General features: G+C 40.0%; 1 protein-coding gene across 4 annotated transcripts in view; it reads left to right on the forward strand.

The window, feature by feature from the left end:
- The window catches only part of CPEB2 (cytoplasmic polyadenylation element binding protein 2), a 68,349-nt gene extending 58,895 nt beyond the window's left edge, over positions 1-9,454 (forward strand). For all 4 annotated transcript variants that reach the window (XM_083630401.1, XM_083630403.1, XM_083630402.1 and 1 more), the window contains 2 exons: positions 849-1,030; positions 5,237-9,454. In XM_083630401.1, coding sequence (XP_083486527.1) covers positions 849-1,030; positions 5,237-5,464 — 410 coding nt within the window. In that variant the 3' untranslated portion in view covers positions 5,465-9,454. The remainder of the gene's footprint in view (positions 1-848; positions 1,031-5,236) is intronic.
- The last annotated feature ends 8,091 nt before the right edge of the window (positions 9,455-17,545 follow it).

The following is a 17,545-nucleotide window of genomic DNA, read 5'->3' on the forward strand; positions in this document are numbered from 1 at the left end:
AGAGGAAACAGTAGGTTAAATGTAGTAAATGCATGGATTGGATTAATACAGTTGCTTAGCTATGGATCCTACATATATAATGGATCAAGCGTGCATATCCCCAGTTTCCACACTCTTTCCTTCACATTTGTGGCACAGATGCACTCTACATGGGTTCACTTTGCATGAATAACATTGTGTAAAGTAGGTCTGCATGTGAATGATGGAATACATATAGCACTTATAACCATGTGAGCTGGCCCTGAACGAAAGCTACTTTGCAGCTCAGCTTTTTTAATAGGTAGTTCTTGGTAGAATAATTGTGTCTTGAAACCAAATCTTCTTCAGTTGGCATGGGTACAAGCACAAGTTTGTACCATAAAGAGTATAGCAAATACCTTGTGGGATCAAAACCACGCAGTCCTAAAACCCTTCTCATCACTACAGGTTATTGCTAGCAGTTGAACAAAAATAACTGCAACAAAGTGTCTAGACATTTACTTCTGCCTGTAGTAGGCAGCATGAAATGCCACTGGTAAACCTGTCTCCTTTTGTCTGCAAATTGCTATTTGTGCAATACTGTTGCACCACAGTGGGTGTTATCCCCCTTCCTAACACAACAGCACTGCAAGCAGGTGTTGCCTGGTGCCGGGGATTGTAGCCTTGTACAGTACAAGTTGCCCTTTTGTCCCACCACTGCTAGCTTAACTCTTAATTCTAGGCACTATTTTTGCTATTCAGCAAATCACAGAATCCATGGCTTATGGGTTTTCCCATCCCATAATCCATTATAGTTTATAAATATGTGTCCCATTTAAAGTATATCAACTTAGTTTAATGTTACTGCAATGTTTTTTGTTCTTCTGTAGTGGAATTAGCCATGATAATGGACCGTCTGTATGGTGGAGTTTGTTACGCAGGAATTGATACAGATCCTGAACTCAAATATCCAAAAGGTGCTGGGCGAGTTGCTTTTTCCAATCAGCAGAGCTACATTGCTGCTATTAGTGCTCGGTTTGTTCAGCTTCAACATGGTGATATTGATAAACGAGTAAGTTGTATCAAATTGATATCAATCATGACATTGCTGTATTTCATAGCAACTATTATTTTCTATGGGACCAACTGGACAGACTGCATTTTGAAAAGCAAATGAGGGTCTAAGCATGGGAGGGGGCACTTTACTTGGGCGCAAAGTCAAAGGGTGTATGTGTGTGCACATGCGCACAGCCTGGGCTGCAAGCCAGTTGCCGTTAAGAAAAACTTATTGCCTAGTGTCTGTGTGGGATGTCAGGATCTTACAAGATGTTAAGATTAACTGGCTCTAATCAATTGGAGGGTTAATATCCCTCCCATGGTGCCATAGACCTGCTCCAGAGCTTGGAACTGCATTTGCTCTTACACAGTGCTTTTCTTCTAGAAAAATATGTGCTGGTACTCACCATGAAGTTGTTACAGTAAGAGTCACATCTTTTAACCAAAGAAAGAGAGGAGCTGGTACTGCATACCCTTGAGTACCCCCTGAAAAAAGCACTGCTCTTACAAAACACACACACACATGCCAATTATATATCTCCACTGCCCTATCTTTTAATATGTTTCCTGCTACATAGCCTGTTTCCGTCCAATATCATCAACATGTGATTTCAATGAACATGTAGATGATTCCTGAAGCACTCAGCAAGTTTTTCCAGAAAGACATTCATTCCAGTGTTCAGCTGGTGAACTTTCAACAACAGCTGGGGAAATTTCCAGTAGGCCAGCAGCCCCTTGCCCTCCCAAAATAAGTCACAGGTTCCTGTCTACTGTCTCCCTGCAGGTTATTCAAGTCAAACTAGACCTTTCAGTAACATTGCCAAGAGGAGAATAAATCAATCTCCCTATGCGGTAGTTCCAGTTCCTCTGGTTTCTTGAAAACCTCTCTTCTCTCTGAACCATATGGTGCTTACTTTAATTTCTTGTGTATTAGAAGTCACTTTGATGGACACTGAGCCACAAGGTGGTTCATATATGAATAAATGCATGATTTATACAAAAAAGCCAAAAGTGGACAGTCAGTCAGAAATTATCTCTGTCAAGCTTTGATAATTGAATATTTATCTCAAGGGGATTCTTACCTATGTTTTGTGTTCAACCTATATTTGGGCAACATTTGGATTTGATTTCATTATGTAAGAAGTTGTTTAGTGAAAACATTGACTAGCATGACAAGAAGCAAGTCGAAGGCGGGGAGGGGCTGCCGCAGTAAGATCTCTGGCAGCAGAGTGCCGGAGATAGATAACGGAAGGTCTTAGTTGGTCTAGGTCATCTGTTCATGTCAATCAGCAACAAACAGTGACTTACAAAATCTGGGCAACACAGAGATTTTGGTGCCAGAAAAGCTACACCGAGGTGAAACTGTATCCCGAATACAAGTCTCACCAAACAAGGTTTCCAAAACTTCTGTGTACATTGGCCCCTTGATGAGCTTATAAAATGGTTGTCGACCCCAATCCAAATTCTTAGGAATATCTTTGAGAGTTTGAATGGACTGACATGTGTCAAATGCCTACATATGTTTGATCTGTACCTGTTCGTCACACACCCTCACCACACTGATTTTCCATGTATTTGCAAAAATTGAAGGAACAAAGTCCACTTAGGTTCTCAGTTTAATTTATTTGTGGGAAAATATTGGTCATCACAGAATACGTCAATTTAAATAAAAGCTGTTTTTAGAAACTTGTAACATCTAGTTTTTAAAAGATTATATTCAGATATACTAACCTTTTGCAAAATTGGTAAGGATTTCTCAGTGCCCTCCCGCAAGTGCTTTGGGTACATGTGTTGCCAGTGACAAGCTAACAGCCATACCATGTTAACCCAAAAGGGCACCATCTATGTGAAGGCTGCGCATTATGCTGTTGGAAAGTCTTCTTTTGTAAACCCACCCATGTAATTTGAAATGGATGTTCTTCACATTATATCTGGGTATTTCAAGAATCTTCAGTGTACAAGGTGTAGTTTGAAGTTAAGTCACTTGAAACAAATAACATCTTTTCACAGCTGCATTCTGCTATCAAGGTTTTTACAGTGTTTCAGTACAGTTTGCAGCAACAGTTTACTTCAACTTTTGTTAACTCTTGATTTATTCACTGTATAAGGGACAAAAGAGAAACATGAAGTGTCTTCTTTAAAAAATATGTTGAACTGCTTTTTGTTACGGGGTTCCAATTTCTTCCATAACACAATCTGTTACAGTTCAGCAGCAAGCACAGGTCTCATGCAAATTAGGCACTGGACCTCTGCCATTTTTCCATTCGGGCAGGCAGGTTTGTTGAGGAGGAAAACAGTGTGCAAGACTGGTGTCTCTCTGGCAGCCTGAAAATCCACACTGAACCTTAGCAGACACCTTTATAAAAGCGTGCTGAGAAATAGCTGGCAGTGTTAGAATGAAGATGCTGGGGCTACCAAAGTACCACCACTAAGTAAATAAGAACATATATTGGAAAATGGTTTATTTAAAATGATTTATTTCAACAACAAAAAATCTCAGGGCAATTCACAACAATATAAAAATACATTAAAATACAGCAGCATTTGCAGGGCAGGCACAACAAGCTGGCATTAATGAGCAGCATAGGCCTAGGATTTTTTTAAGGCTTTTAGCAAATAGAACATAAACACCTCACCCACCTACAATGCTACTGAATCTTTCCTAGAGTGGTCAGGTAAAGAATAAACAAGTTAGCCAAGGAAAGAAAATGATCCAGAACTACTTGATGCAGCTACAACTTAACTAAGATAAGGATAACATCCATCCTACATATTTCTGCTTTGCATATATAAAATAAAACATTTTAATCCTGTATCTTGTTAGGATTTAATTAGCAAAAGTTTTAATAAGATCTCTACATTTCTGACCACTGGTGGAGTCTATTAACACTTTCACATTTAGTCTGCAAGCATAATGTGTGAAAAGTCCTTCAGTATTAAATGTAATGTTAACTATATATAGTTTCTTTTGATTCATAAATATTGGAAGTTGAAGAATATCTATGATGTTACTTTCTCAGCTGTTATTTACAGCTGTGACTACATCATCAAGATGGACACAGTTACATTATTTAGTTATCTATTCAACCAATTAATTCACTAAACTCTTTTGGAAAGGTATTTCTATAATAGAACGTGTTCCATAAAACATGTTTCTTGGACTTAGGAGATATTTAAATTATTTCCTTACCCAAAGACATTTCTATTTGGGGGGGGCATCTGCATTGCAAACACTAAATCAATAAACAATTGTAATTAAGCTGTCAGTTTTGTAATAATTCTAAAAAAATAATAATAATTTTATTTAACCTAAAATTAAAAGGGGAAGTTTTCAAGCAAAATGGAAAGTTTTGTAGCACATGGAAATACCTTTCCAGTGGGAGGTAACACAGTAAACCTGGTCCAATAGATACTGATGAATTTTGTTCTTTTTTGTGATGGTAGCTACCTTGATGATCATGTCATATTTTTCAACCACAGAGATTTATTAAATGAGTGGCACAATCCATATACACTTCAGGGTCATTTCAATAAGTAAATATTTTTTGGACAAAAACTCAACATGAGAGTCATATACTCACAATTATAAATTTGGTTCACGTGTGTGTGTGCATGTTCACAGCACATCTTCACAATTTGTTGATAGTTGTATATTGAACTAGGATTCTGAATAGATTAACTTTATAATACATACATAGTGAACACTAGTTAAAACCCATTTGCGGGGGGGGGGGTCATTTTTCACTTATTTGCTTTGATTTCCTGGCTCTGATTTTTACTGTAAACTCTAATTTTATAATCTATAAAACTATTGTAAAAGTGCCTGTCAAAATTTGAGAAGGCAAGCCAAATTGTTCGCTGATAATTTTTTACTTCTTCATTTTAAGCCCCGATCCAGATGTAATACTATACATCTTCTTTGCTTCTCACTACCATCCCTATTTCCCAGAAAAAAAACAATCCTCGAGGCCTGGTGTGATGAAGTGGATCAGTTGTTAAATTTGAAATACGGGTTGTGTTAAAGCCCCTGTTCAGCATGCTCACTATATTAACTTGGGCCAGTCACTATCTAATATAACTTAACTGATGTGCACCGTCCTTGCGGGGCGAGCTCGTTTATGCCACCCAGATTTCCCTGGAGAAAAGAAAGGATACAAATTTAACAACGATATGTGAAGCTAATCCGATCGCTTGTCCTCTTGTGCGCTTGTTTCTTAAACAGGTGGAGGTAAAGCCATATGTGCTGGATGACCAGATGTGTGACGAATGCCAGGGCGCACGGTGTGGTGGAAAGTTTGCTCCCTTTTTTTGTGCCAATGTCACTTGCCTGCAGTATTACTGTGAGTTTTGCTGGGCGAATATCCACTCTCGGGCAGGACGTGAATTCCATAAGCCATTGGTTAAGGAAGGGGCTGACCGCCCGCGCCAGATCCACTTCCGCTGGAACTGAGCCTGCTTCTCCAGCATCTCCTTAAGGAACAAAGGGTGCATGTGGCTTACTGTGTTTGAAGATACTGACATGCAGAAGAAATAAGTGCATTCTTCTGCTTCTCACCCCGACTCTCAATACATGCATCTTTTTCAGCAGCCAAAACACTACAAAGCCTCTTGTTTTTCACCAAAACCCTACATCTCAGGCTTAATAATTTTTGTGATATTTTCATGTTAAAATAAAAAAAAATGTTTTTTTGTATTTTCTCCAACTTATTTTTATATGTAAAATTAAAACTAGATATGAGAATGTTTTTGCATAGGGGCACACTGTCTGCTGCTATATTTAGTGGGTGAAGCGTGCACTTATTTCTAAACATGGGTTTTTAACTTCAAGATCTGCCCTAGTAATTTACCAAAGGTAGCAAAAATAGTGAAGATGGGATATGTCTGCTACAAAAAAGCTTATTTTTATTGTTGTTGCTATTTTCAGTGTATACATCGATTAAAAAAAATAGGGTTGATTTTTTGCTCTCCATTTTGACTTGCAAGAAATAATACCTCAAGATAATCTGATTTATTAGCTATTTTTAAACATTTATAATCACAAGCTGTATTAGCTTTGCTGCTATATAGGTGTTGTGTGTAATGCCACCTATTAATACGGGATTAAAACGTTTTAAGATACACTGCATTGCCGATTAAAATGCAGGCAGCACAATATGGCATAAAGTGCCATAGTTTTAGAATGTGAAAAATTGCATGTTTACTTACCTGTATACACCATATGCATGCACTAGATCTAACAAGAGGTGAGTTATTGAAAATGTTTTTTTAATGCTCTGAAATCTAGATAGCATGAGCAAACCGCAAAATTTGTAACAAAAGACACTTGCATGCATTATTGTGACTCAAGTTTTTTTTCTCTAAAAATGTCCTACATGTGTACAATATGCAAACTAGTTTTAGATTAGAAAGTGCAGCCATTTTGTGACCTGGTTGGTAGTGGAATTCAATTTTTGCAGACTGGATGTAATATTGTAATCCCTGTGCAACTTTGTGATGTGTGGTTCTAATTAGTGTGGAGTGGTGTAGCTTAGACACGTTTGAGCAAAATTACTAGATTTTTAAATAGATTTATATTTATTTCAGCCCTCTTGATTGTTCATGGTTAAAACTTCCTTTACAAACCAAAGATGGCCAGCCCACTGCTAACCAGTCACCAAATGGGAAACTACTGAGAAATGAGCATTAAAATGTGCTCATACAAGAAAACTTAATGCTTTAGTAATAAAATAAAGTCAAAATGGAGATGGTGTAATATACAGACAGCTAGTTGCATAAGCTAAATCTTACCTTTAAGACAACAGTGAAATCTGGCTTAAACTGTGTGTGCTTGTTTGACCTTAGATGCGTTTAAGACTTCTGTCAAACTAGGGTCACTGTTGCATGAAATGTAGTTAGTTGACGGACAGTCAAGCGTAGTGTTTTAATTTTGATGAAGGAGTTCTAAGCGACGACATTGCTTGCAAGATTTTTGAGGGGGTGGGAGGGAGGGGGGCTGTTTCTGGATTGAAATGCAAGAAATTCATTAGCAGTGTTTTTGTCCTCCACAAAACATTTTAATGCAACTAGCCCTTATGTTTCAATGGAAGAAAGAGCCACTCTACAGTTTAAGCAAGCACCCAGTGCAGAATTGAAAGTCTTATTCCAAGAGAGAAATTTGCAAGGGTTTTGCCCTTGGCAATCCCTTGGGGACAATCCTTCATGTAAGCAAAGTGTTGCTCTTATATTGGTTGTCTGCAATGTGCTTTTTGGTACTGTTCAATATGTGGTTTCATGTCTAAATCTGCTGTTTCGTTGTGGTTGTGGTTCAAGTTTTTAAAGTTTTAAAGTTGATGCTGTTTTAAGAAGAGCTTTTTAACTGATTTAGTTGTCAATGTACCCTATTTGTTACTTAACCATGATCCTCCAGATTTTTTGGAGTATTCTTTTCTAACCTTAAACCCTGCCAGACCTTGATCCATTTTTGACATTTGTTATGCACTATTTTTATATCTCTGTGAGAGATTTTTTTTCCAACTAGTCAGCTATTTTAAGGCACACTTTTTTTTGACTGACGACATCTCCTTTGCTATACCTCAATTTTTGGAATTTAGAAATGAAAAAAAAAATCAGTAGTTTTGCAATGTTAATTATTTAGATATAATTTAATTCCGCAGATGTTTTTAACTTTATTTTCATATTTCTTGCTTGAAGTTTAAAATTAAAGAGCCTTTACATGTTTTAAATAATGAAAATGAATATGGAAAATTGAAATAATTGGAGATGTTTAAAAATCCTTTGTTTCTCCCCAAATAAAACTGTAAGAAAACAGTGATGCCCTTTCTTTGGTATGGGTAAACTATTCTAAATATCAGGCTATGCTTCTCACTTCATTTCTGGAGCTATTGAGGCTAATAGCTCCTGTAACTTACATCTCCTCTTTTTATTCCTTTTTAAATCCATGTTCCTAGGACACAATCCCCCTGGAAGTTCTCCGGCATCAGCACTCTTTGAAGTGAATGGGCACATTCATCTCAATGGAGGCTGAGATAATGTGCTTTTGCACAGCTCCTGTTTGTTTCAAGGCAGGATAATAATGTAAGAGACTTCCCTAGTGGATTGTGCCCTTATTTTCTTAACTGTTCAACACTGTATTGGTTTTTGTTTATATAAATCATATTTATTTTACTATTTTTGTAGGAGATTGTTAATTTTATTGTATTTTTGTATTTTTAAAGCTTCTTTTATTTCCCCAAATGTGCATATTGCTGCCCAAACATATGACTGTGGAAGAAAAAAAATACTTTAAAAGTCCACACTTTTTGTTAAGAAGGAAACATTTAGCATTTATATATTTGTGTATGGAAAACACTTGATATTTTATTCCCTGTTGCATCTGGCTGCACAGAGCCTCTCCTCAAAGATGCTACAAAACTTGAATATAACACATTTTGGAAGGCTGACTAACCTCGATTCTGTGTTGTGACGTGCAATACTGTTTCTAATGTTTGTATAAAAAGAATAACAGTGTAAACCTTTTTAATGCAAATTTTATTTTTTTCATTGCATCTTTTGCAAATTTTATCCACAGTGTCATTTTTTACTGTCAGAAAAGAAAACCCCTTTTGTCATTGCAAATATTTTTTAAAATCCAGAAATCTTTGTACTGATGTAAATGATCGTAGTTATTTTGGATAGTGTTTTGCTAACAAAAGGAGAGACTTTTTTCATGCATATTTCTATTTTGTTGTCGTTTTGGGTTTTGTTTGTTTGTTTTATTTCAAATAGCAAAAATACTTGGAATAATTTTTCATATTCTTGTCATTAATATTATTTTGTATTTTTATGTGGAAATATATAATTTTATGACGCTAATTGCTAAAAGTTTATTTTATGTTGAATTATTTTTGGAGCCTAAATCTTTGTAATATTAAAGCAACTAGTTTCTAAATTCCGAGTTTCTGTAAAGAATCGCACAAGTGGTTTATGGAGTGTTTGGATTGTAATTATAAATGGTTCTTTGATATGCAAATTAATATTTTCAGTTAATTTTATTTTGTATTCCTAATGTGGTGTTAAAACAGTTTTTATTTTTTTCTAAATAAAAAGAAAACCCATGCTTTTTATGGATACAAAGGAACCAATGCACAAAGCACCGTCGCTGAGCACCCGCCGTTGGTTTCAGTGGAGCCCCATAAAAGTCCCAGTGAAATGAACGGGGTGACCCAGCAGCAGTGCTGGCAGATTGGTTCTCTAGTTAATCGCCTTCAGCTTAAAATCTTCTGTTAAAATATTTTAGTTCATTTTACTGTTATCTTCCAGGTGTCTAAATCTCCAGTCTGTCTGTTGTACTGGTAATTTAACTCTGTAATGGAATAGTTTGCTGCCAACTATTTATATAATAAGTAATTTTTAAATATTTGTAATATTGTTGACTGACTAATAAACTATTAAGTTATTGGCATATTTTTCTCTCTGAATTGTTTTGCTTTCTGCTTGAGTCACAGATGAAAAGTGATTATCCTATCGTTAAGTAATGTGTTTCTTCCACAGCCCTAAAAACAGAAGTGCTGTTACCATCACACAAGAAATGCCCCTCGCCATGCTAGTTTCTCTTGAACTTGTGCAAAACTTGTACTTGAATTTGTAACGTTTAAATCAGGGCAGGAAGCCTTCTTCGGCCCAAGAGCCGCATTCTCTCATGGGCAACCCCTTTCAAAGCAACTTATCAGATGGGCAAGGCAAATGTAGACAGAGCAGTGAATGTGACTCTTACCTTTGTACAGCAGGCTACATGCCAACTATGCTTGCTGATGGTTTCATAGAACTGTGGAGTTGGAAGGGACCCTGAGCATCATCTAGTTCAGCACCTTGCACTGCATGTGCGCAGAAACACACATGTCCGTCCAGGCAAGCATCACAATTCAAGGACCTTCCAGCCGAGCACAAGCACTCAAGGAGGGTGCAGAGCTGGGACAGGGTGGCCTGGGAGACTCCGGAGCAGGCATGGGCAAACTCAGCCCTCCAGATGTTTTGGGACTACAGCTCCCATCATCCCTAGCTAACAGGACCAGTGGTCAGGGATGATGGGAATTGTAGTCTCAAAATATCTGGAGGGCCAAGTTTGCCTATGCCTGCTGCAGAGGGCTACATTTGGCCTCCCAGGCTAAGGTTCCCCCACCCCTGATACAAGTGTTTTGGATGCACTTGTTTCCATGGGACACCTTGAATGCATGTTCTCACTTTCTTGACTGCTTTGCAGCTGTCATTTTCCCTGACTCTCATCTCTCCAACCAGAAAATCCTCCCTGTTCAAATGTGCTGTCATTCTGCTGCATGTATGCCCTAACGTCCCAGTAATGCATGAATTCTACTGCACCACTTGATTGCCCTTAGTGGACCATCTCTAGAATGAAAGGGAGGACAGATTGCACAGCTCATGAGGCCTTGCATGGCCCACAATGGATGCATTCATATTCCTGACATCTTTTCATTTTGACCTCCATTTTAATAAGCTTTGCAAATCATCTTAGCCTTGGTAGTGAGCAATATGATGGGGCAGGTGCTTACCTGGCCCCTCAGCAGGTGAGTTACTGCTGCTTACGGAAAGGGAAGGGGTGATGGGAGTGCAAATACACCGACAGGAGCCCAAGATGTTTTCGATCTGCATTTGCACGATGGTGACCTTGCTACCACTTTGCACACACTGCTGTTTCCTACTGGTTTTAATCACTCTCTTACAAAAGTAAAAATATAGCCATCTTGGAGGCCTGTTGGATTTTCTGCCCACATTGTGCATGCTTTGTGTCTTATATAGATTTGTATCCTTTTGTGAGTAGGGTATTGTTTGTTCTTTAGTCATCTTAGTCATGTCCGACTCTCCGTGACCCCTTGAACCAGGGCATGCCTTGGAAACTCACTATCTTCTCAAAGCTCCTTTTTCATGTCCATGGAGTTTTCATGGCAAAAATACTGGAGTGGGTTGCCAGTTCCTTCTCCATTTAGTCTAAACTCTCGGCTATGACCTGTCCGTCTTGGGTGGCCCTGCATGGCATAGCTCATAGCTTCTTGGAGTTATTCAAGCCCCTTCGCCACGAGAAGGCAGTGATTCATGAAGGGGGTGAGCAGGGTAGAGGGCCCCAAAATACGGTAAATAAGGGGTCATATGCGTGTAATAAGATCTCTAGAAGACTGAACTGGTGACGATTTCTTCCTAATTGTATTTCCATACTAGAAATTGTATTTCCATACTGCCGTGTAGCAGTCCTCCAATGCCAGCCCTAAACCACGCAAAAAAACAATAACCCAGCTTTCATTATTTGTAATGAATCTGTAGATCGTGAACAGATTTTATGATCCTTCAGATGGTGGCGGTATACGGCAATGTTATCAGCACAGGTCAAAGAGCCACCTTGTGCCTGCACATTTTGATTCATAACTTTAGTTCTAAAGGGTGACCCTGCCTATTGGCTCAAATGTGGGGAGGGAATCTCATAAACTGAACAGATTATTCTAGGCTGCGCACACAACACACATATCCTGCCTACAATCTGTGACAAAAGGGTCCAAATATATGTAGGACATTGTATAATGAGCTAAACATCTGGTTCACAGTTTTGTTTGTTTCTGTTCTCTATGACTGCTGGTGCTCACTTGCTGATCTTTTGTTTTAAAGAAAAGGAAAGAAAGAAAACCACTTCAATTGTCAGGGTGTCATCATAAATCAGATTTTAACGCTCAGCAATTTTGTTCAAGGAGTTAGACATGCATTAAAATGGACGTGTTAATACATTAACCTTCCACCTCTGTAAAATGCTGCCTTGGGAATGAAAATTGGATTGGTGTCTAACATCATGGTGCATGAGGTCCATCTATCTGGGCATCCCACAATTGGTGTAAGAGTTGCCCAAGCTAAGTTGGCGTGGTATTCTTGAAGCAAGCGAAATGGCATTTCCAGGACCACCAAGCTCCATCTTTTGACAGTTTGCTGATGTTCTCTGGCTTTAGGGATGCAATATTTGCATATGATTTTCCTCATGTTAAGGTGATGAATTTCCCCAGAAAACGTAAGAAATCTGTTTCAAATGACACAGCATCCTTTTGGGAAATTTTCTGACTAAGTAAAAGATGTGGTTATTTGTCACTTTAAAGCATGCCTCACCAAGCAATGCTGGGGAGCAGGACAAAGGCAGGTAGGGGGAGCAGTCCTTGTGTTCAACCACTGGCTTGGGGCAGTCCATGTGTAATACGAAGATTCCCTTGCCTGTCGTGATTTGCACTCAGTCTAACAGCTGCAACAAACCGAAGTTCCTCCAAGATCTATACACACCATACAGTACAGATGCAATATATTTTAACAGCGGCAAAAAAACAAAATGCATATGTTAAGGCATGGAAGATGGTTAAAAAGTCAAATAAAGTGAATATAATTAGGAAGTTAATAGGAGCAGTTGAATGGGATTAAATTAATGGCTGTGTTGTGGATAAAAGACAGCTGGGGGCACAGGCAGATTGGGGGGAGCACAATCAGTTTGCCTGCGCTGGTTGCTGAGCCAAGAGGCTGATGCAGGAGGCTCTGTAACAATGATGAATGACGGAAGGCGGGGGGGGGGCGGGATGACATTTCACAGGGCAATGCTGAAATTTGAAAGCCCAAAGTCTGCCACTGATGACTTGTCAGTCATCCAATGTCACTGTGACTTCTGGTGGCAATTTTAAAGGGACTCGTTTTCAGCACGAATCAGCTCACTGGAGCTAGCAGTGCACCTCCAAAGGGATTCAAACCATGACTGAAGAGAAAAGCTGACCATTTGCAGACACAGTTTGAATCCAAATTGCACCTGCAAATAGACAAAAGGTGGGGGAGGGGGCTCAAAGCACCAGTCAGCTAATTGGTGATGAAAGTGTGCCTTCACAGGCAGTGTTAGAAACTGAGATACATAATCTAATCAGCAAATCTAATCTTAAACCTGGGTTCCAGTTGCCACACTGGAATGTCTAGATGCCTTTTTTGGTTTTAGTGGAATAATTATTATTATTACTACAGTGGTACCTTGGGTTAAGAACATAATTCATTCCGGAGGTCTGTACTTAACCTGAAACTGTTCTTAACCTGAAGCACCACTTTAGCTAATGGGGCCTGCTACTGCCGTGCCGCCGGAGCACAATTTCTGTTCTCATCCTGAAGCAAAGTTCTTAACCTGAAGCACTATTTCTGGGTTAGCGGAGTCTGTAACCTGAACCGTATGTAACCTGAAGTGTCTGTAACCCGAGGTACCACTGTGTTGTTGTTTTATTTATTTATTTATTTATTTATTTATTTATTTATTTATTTTTATTAATTTCATCTCTATACCACTTTCTAGAACAAATCTCAAAGCAGTTTTAAAGAACAAGCTTTAAAGAACGAATCTCAAAGCAATTTACAATACATTAAAGCATCAAATTAAACAATCCAGGGAATAACAAATTCAAGCTTCAAGGAAAGTATTTCAGATCCTTCTCTTAGTGACATTTTGCTTTTCCCGGTTGCCAGCCTGGTATGCAGAGATTTCCACATGGTCACAACTGGACCTGTTGCAGACACAACATGTGCCTCGCGCCTGGCTAATTTCTAACTGTTCACATGCGGTCACTTTCAGCTGATGGCTGCTAACAGCAAACCCCCTTAGAGTAGCCAATCCCAATGGGGCTTGTTTGTTTGTTTGTTTCCCATCTTCTTTGCTGACAGGGTCTCAAAGCAGCTTACGGATAAACTCAGAACAGCTAATACATTGCCAGATTTACGTATAAGCTAAACATGTTATAGCTGAGGGCCCCACTCTCTTGCGGGCCCCCAAAAAATTTAAAGGGGAAAAAACCAGTTGTACATTTCCAAAATATAAGATAAGTTCAACAATTACGTTGATAAAATACATATTTTGTTATGTGCAAATGGCTTTAGATACCTATTAGGTCCATAAATTACCATATAGCATATACTGAACACAAAAAACAGTGACAATTTGTTGTTGACAAAGGACAGCTGGACATAAAAAGGGCCCCATTACCTTCAGTAGCTTGGGGCCTCATCAAACCTAAATCCGGCCCTGAGCTAATAACACACACAGAGAGAAAAACAATCATTTAAAAACATGGCACCAGCCCTTTCATTAAAAACTGTCAGTTCCCCAAAACCTGTTGGAATAAGGAGGTGGAGGAAAGACTGCAAGAAGAGAGCCAGTCTAACCTTCCTAGGGAGGAGTTCCAAAGTTTTAGAGCAGCCACTGAGAAGGCCTTCTCCCGCATCCCCACCTGTCCCCACCAAGCATGCTTGTGAGGATGGCATACCATGCCCCCTGCCCAAGACCCCAGAAACTCAGCCTGGCTTAAAGGTAAAGGTAAAGGGACCCAGTTGTGGCTGACTCTGGGGTTGCAGCGCTCATCTTGCTTTACTGGCCGAGGGAGCTGGCGTACAGCTTCCGGGTCACGTGGCCAGCATGACTAAGCCGCTTCTGGCGAACCAGAGCAGTGCACGGAAACGCCGTTTACCTTCCCGCCGGAGCGGGAGTATTTATCTACTTGTACTTCGTGCTTTTGAACTGCTAGGTTGGCAGGAGCAGGGACCGAGCAACGGGAGCTCACCCCATCGCGGGGATTTGAACCAACGACCTTCTGATTGGCAAGTCCTAGGCTCTGTGGTTTACACAGCGCCACCCGCGTCCCTTCAGCCGGCCTATATGAGTGCTAATCAGCAAGTCCTGCTTGCAAAGGAACAAACAGCAGCTCATTAAAACTCCTGGTCATTTGTTTGCAACTGCATCCTTAGCTGCCCCACATCTAATGTCACATCTGACATCAGATGGATGCAGTTTCTCCTGGGCAGTTCCTCCCCCCTGACTTATATCTTGCTTCAAGAGGTTTAGCATTCCAAGGAGATAATAACCTGATAGGTGAGCCACACAGACCTGCAGATATTTATTAATATTTGCCTTGTGAAATGTTGCATTGGGGCGGGGTGGGGATCTTCAAATCTACTTTTGGGAAAAGAGATTTAGAAAAGCCAAGTACAATTAATTTTCAGTGTAATCTGCTTAGCCTGCTGGATATTTTCCGCAGAAGCTGAAAGGTGTTTCAAGAAGCTAGCGCTGATCAGAAGCTGCAGGTGTTCTGCTAAAGTGCAAGGACCATTAAACCACAGAGCTCTTTTCTCTATTGAGTGTGACCTTGGCAGAAAAACTGACTCTGGGAAAATAATTTATGATTTTGCAATCAGAAAAGCCGGGGGGATGGACAATTAATGAACTGATTCATTTATAAAACGTTTGCAGCCATGTTGTCCCTTTTGGAAGAGAAATCAAAATATCAGCAGGATAATACCATTATTAAGGTAATTTTAAACGTACAAGATATTTAGCATGCTTTGTAGAATGCTGCTTTGGGGTGAGGATTAAGGTGGAGCCATGATGGGCAATGGTGTAATTTAGGTGTAACAAACCTGCTCCCCCCACAAAAAATAACAGACTTCTTGTGTTAAGGGAAAGGATGGGAATTTGCACTGGAATGTGTAGGATAACAATTGCTTGATGCAACTTCATGTAAACTCCCCACAAACAGATCAGAATCAATGCTCAGTAAATAGCTGTCATTGTCCAGTTCCAGCCACCCTGCAAAATTAATGCAAACAAATCAGGCTAATATTCCTTAAGCAGATTGTCTAGAAGCAACTTGCAGTGCTGCTGCTGAGTGAAACAAAGGGTGGATTTTTCATTCAGATCAGTACAGAAAATAAAATTGGCTTATTCAAAGCCAAGGCAGCACCAGGTGCCTTAATTATCTTTCTGCTGGATGTTGGTTTATTGCTGTGGTCACCAGTGCCTCATGATCAGCCTCGGCACCTGCGTTCAGCAGAATATCGTGGCATTTTGCTAAGCAAGATGAATATTGCCCAGATGGTGACTCCAGAAGGATGCATTTCACAGAGCATTCTTCCTGCCCTGCAGTTCCCAGTACAGGAATTCTGAATGTCATTCTAAAGATGGAGATGAACCCACATAAACAAACCAGCTAGCCAACAGAACGGTAAATTTGGAATAAAGAACCTTGGCAGAACTTTCACAGGAGATCAGGTGGGGGATGGGCAGATCATAAGACTCGAGAGCAGCTTGCACTTAATTTCCTATTTAGTGACATCATTTATCTTAAGCGCAATGGCTGGACCAAGCTGAAGACCACTGAGGAAGGCTAGGTGTTTATTACTATGAATAAAGAAAAGCCCAATTTCTTGATTCATTCCACAGCACAGTATAGTTGGTGCACAGAAAGATCCTACAGGAAAATCCAGCACCCTTAGAAGCTTATTCATTAAAAAACTTATTGGTCTTTAAGGCAGTGGTCCTGAAAGGGCGTGACAACCACATTGGTGTGGCAGGAGAGGATGGCAAGTGTGGCAGGAAGAATCAAGTACAGTGGTACCTCGGGTTACATACCCTTTGGGTTACATGCACTTCAGGTTACAGACTCCGCTAACCCAGAAATAGTGCTTCAGGTTAAGAACTTTGCTCCAGGATGAGAACAGAAATCGTGCTCCGGTGGCGCGGCAGCAGCAGGAGGCCCCATTAGCTAAAGTGGTGCTTCAGGTTAAGAACAGTTTCAGGTTAAGTACGGACCTCCGGAACAAATTAAGTACTTAACCTGAGGTACCACTGTACAGTCAATATTATACTTTGGGATTGATTCATGTTCTTGTGTAGTTGCATTGTTTTATACTTTCTGCATGTCCCATGGTCATATTATAAAGTGAAAAGGTAAAGGGACCCCTGACCATTAGGTCCAGTCGTGGCCAACTCTGGGGTTGCAGCGCTCATCTCGCTTTATTGGCCAAGGGAGTCGGCGTTTGTCCGCAGACAGCTTCCAAATCATGTGGCCAGCATGACTAAGCTGCTTCTGGCAAACCAGAGCAGCACACGGAAACACCGGTTACCTGCCCGCCAGAGTGGTACCTATTTATCTACTTGCACTTTGACGTGCTTTCGAACTGCTAGGTTGGCAGGAGCAGGGACCGAGCAACGGGAGCTCACCCCGTCAAGGGGATTCGAACCGCCGACCTTCTGATTGGCAAGCCCTAGGCTCTGTGGTTTAACCCACAGCGCCACCCGCGTCCCTATTATAAAGTAGTTGTGTTTTATAAATCAGGCATTGCTAGAAGTTGTATCTTTTTAAAGTGTTTTCCAATATATTTCTTAACCATAAAAAATAATGATGTGGCGCGAGGAAATTTTTATTCTGGAAGTGTGGACCAGAGAAGAAAGTTTTGAAAACCACTGTTTTAAGGTATCACAAGACTCTGCATACTTTGTAGAGAAAGTTATTCTCTGAAGCAAGATGGTCATACTTGAATGCAAGCTTTGTGTGCAACAACTGAAATCCAACAAAGCTGATGAAGATAACTGATCAGTAAGTAAATCTGCAAGAATCCTATGTACTTCTGAATAAATGTGCATAGAATGGAGACACACAGACACTGGTTGGCCAATCCACACCCCCTTCCCCGATTCCCTGTGCTTTCCCCTACCTAG

This window comes from Podarcis filfolensis, assembly GCF_964270895.1.
Source record: "Podarcis filfolensis genome assembly, chromosome: 9".
Taxonomy (NCBI): domain Eukaryota; kingdom Metazoa; phylum Chordata; class Lepidosauria; order Squamata; family Lacertidae; genus Podarcis; species Podarcis filfolensis.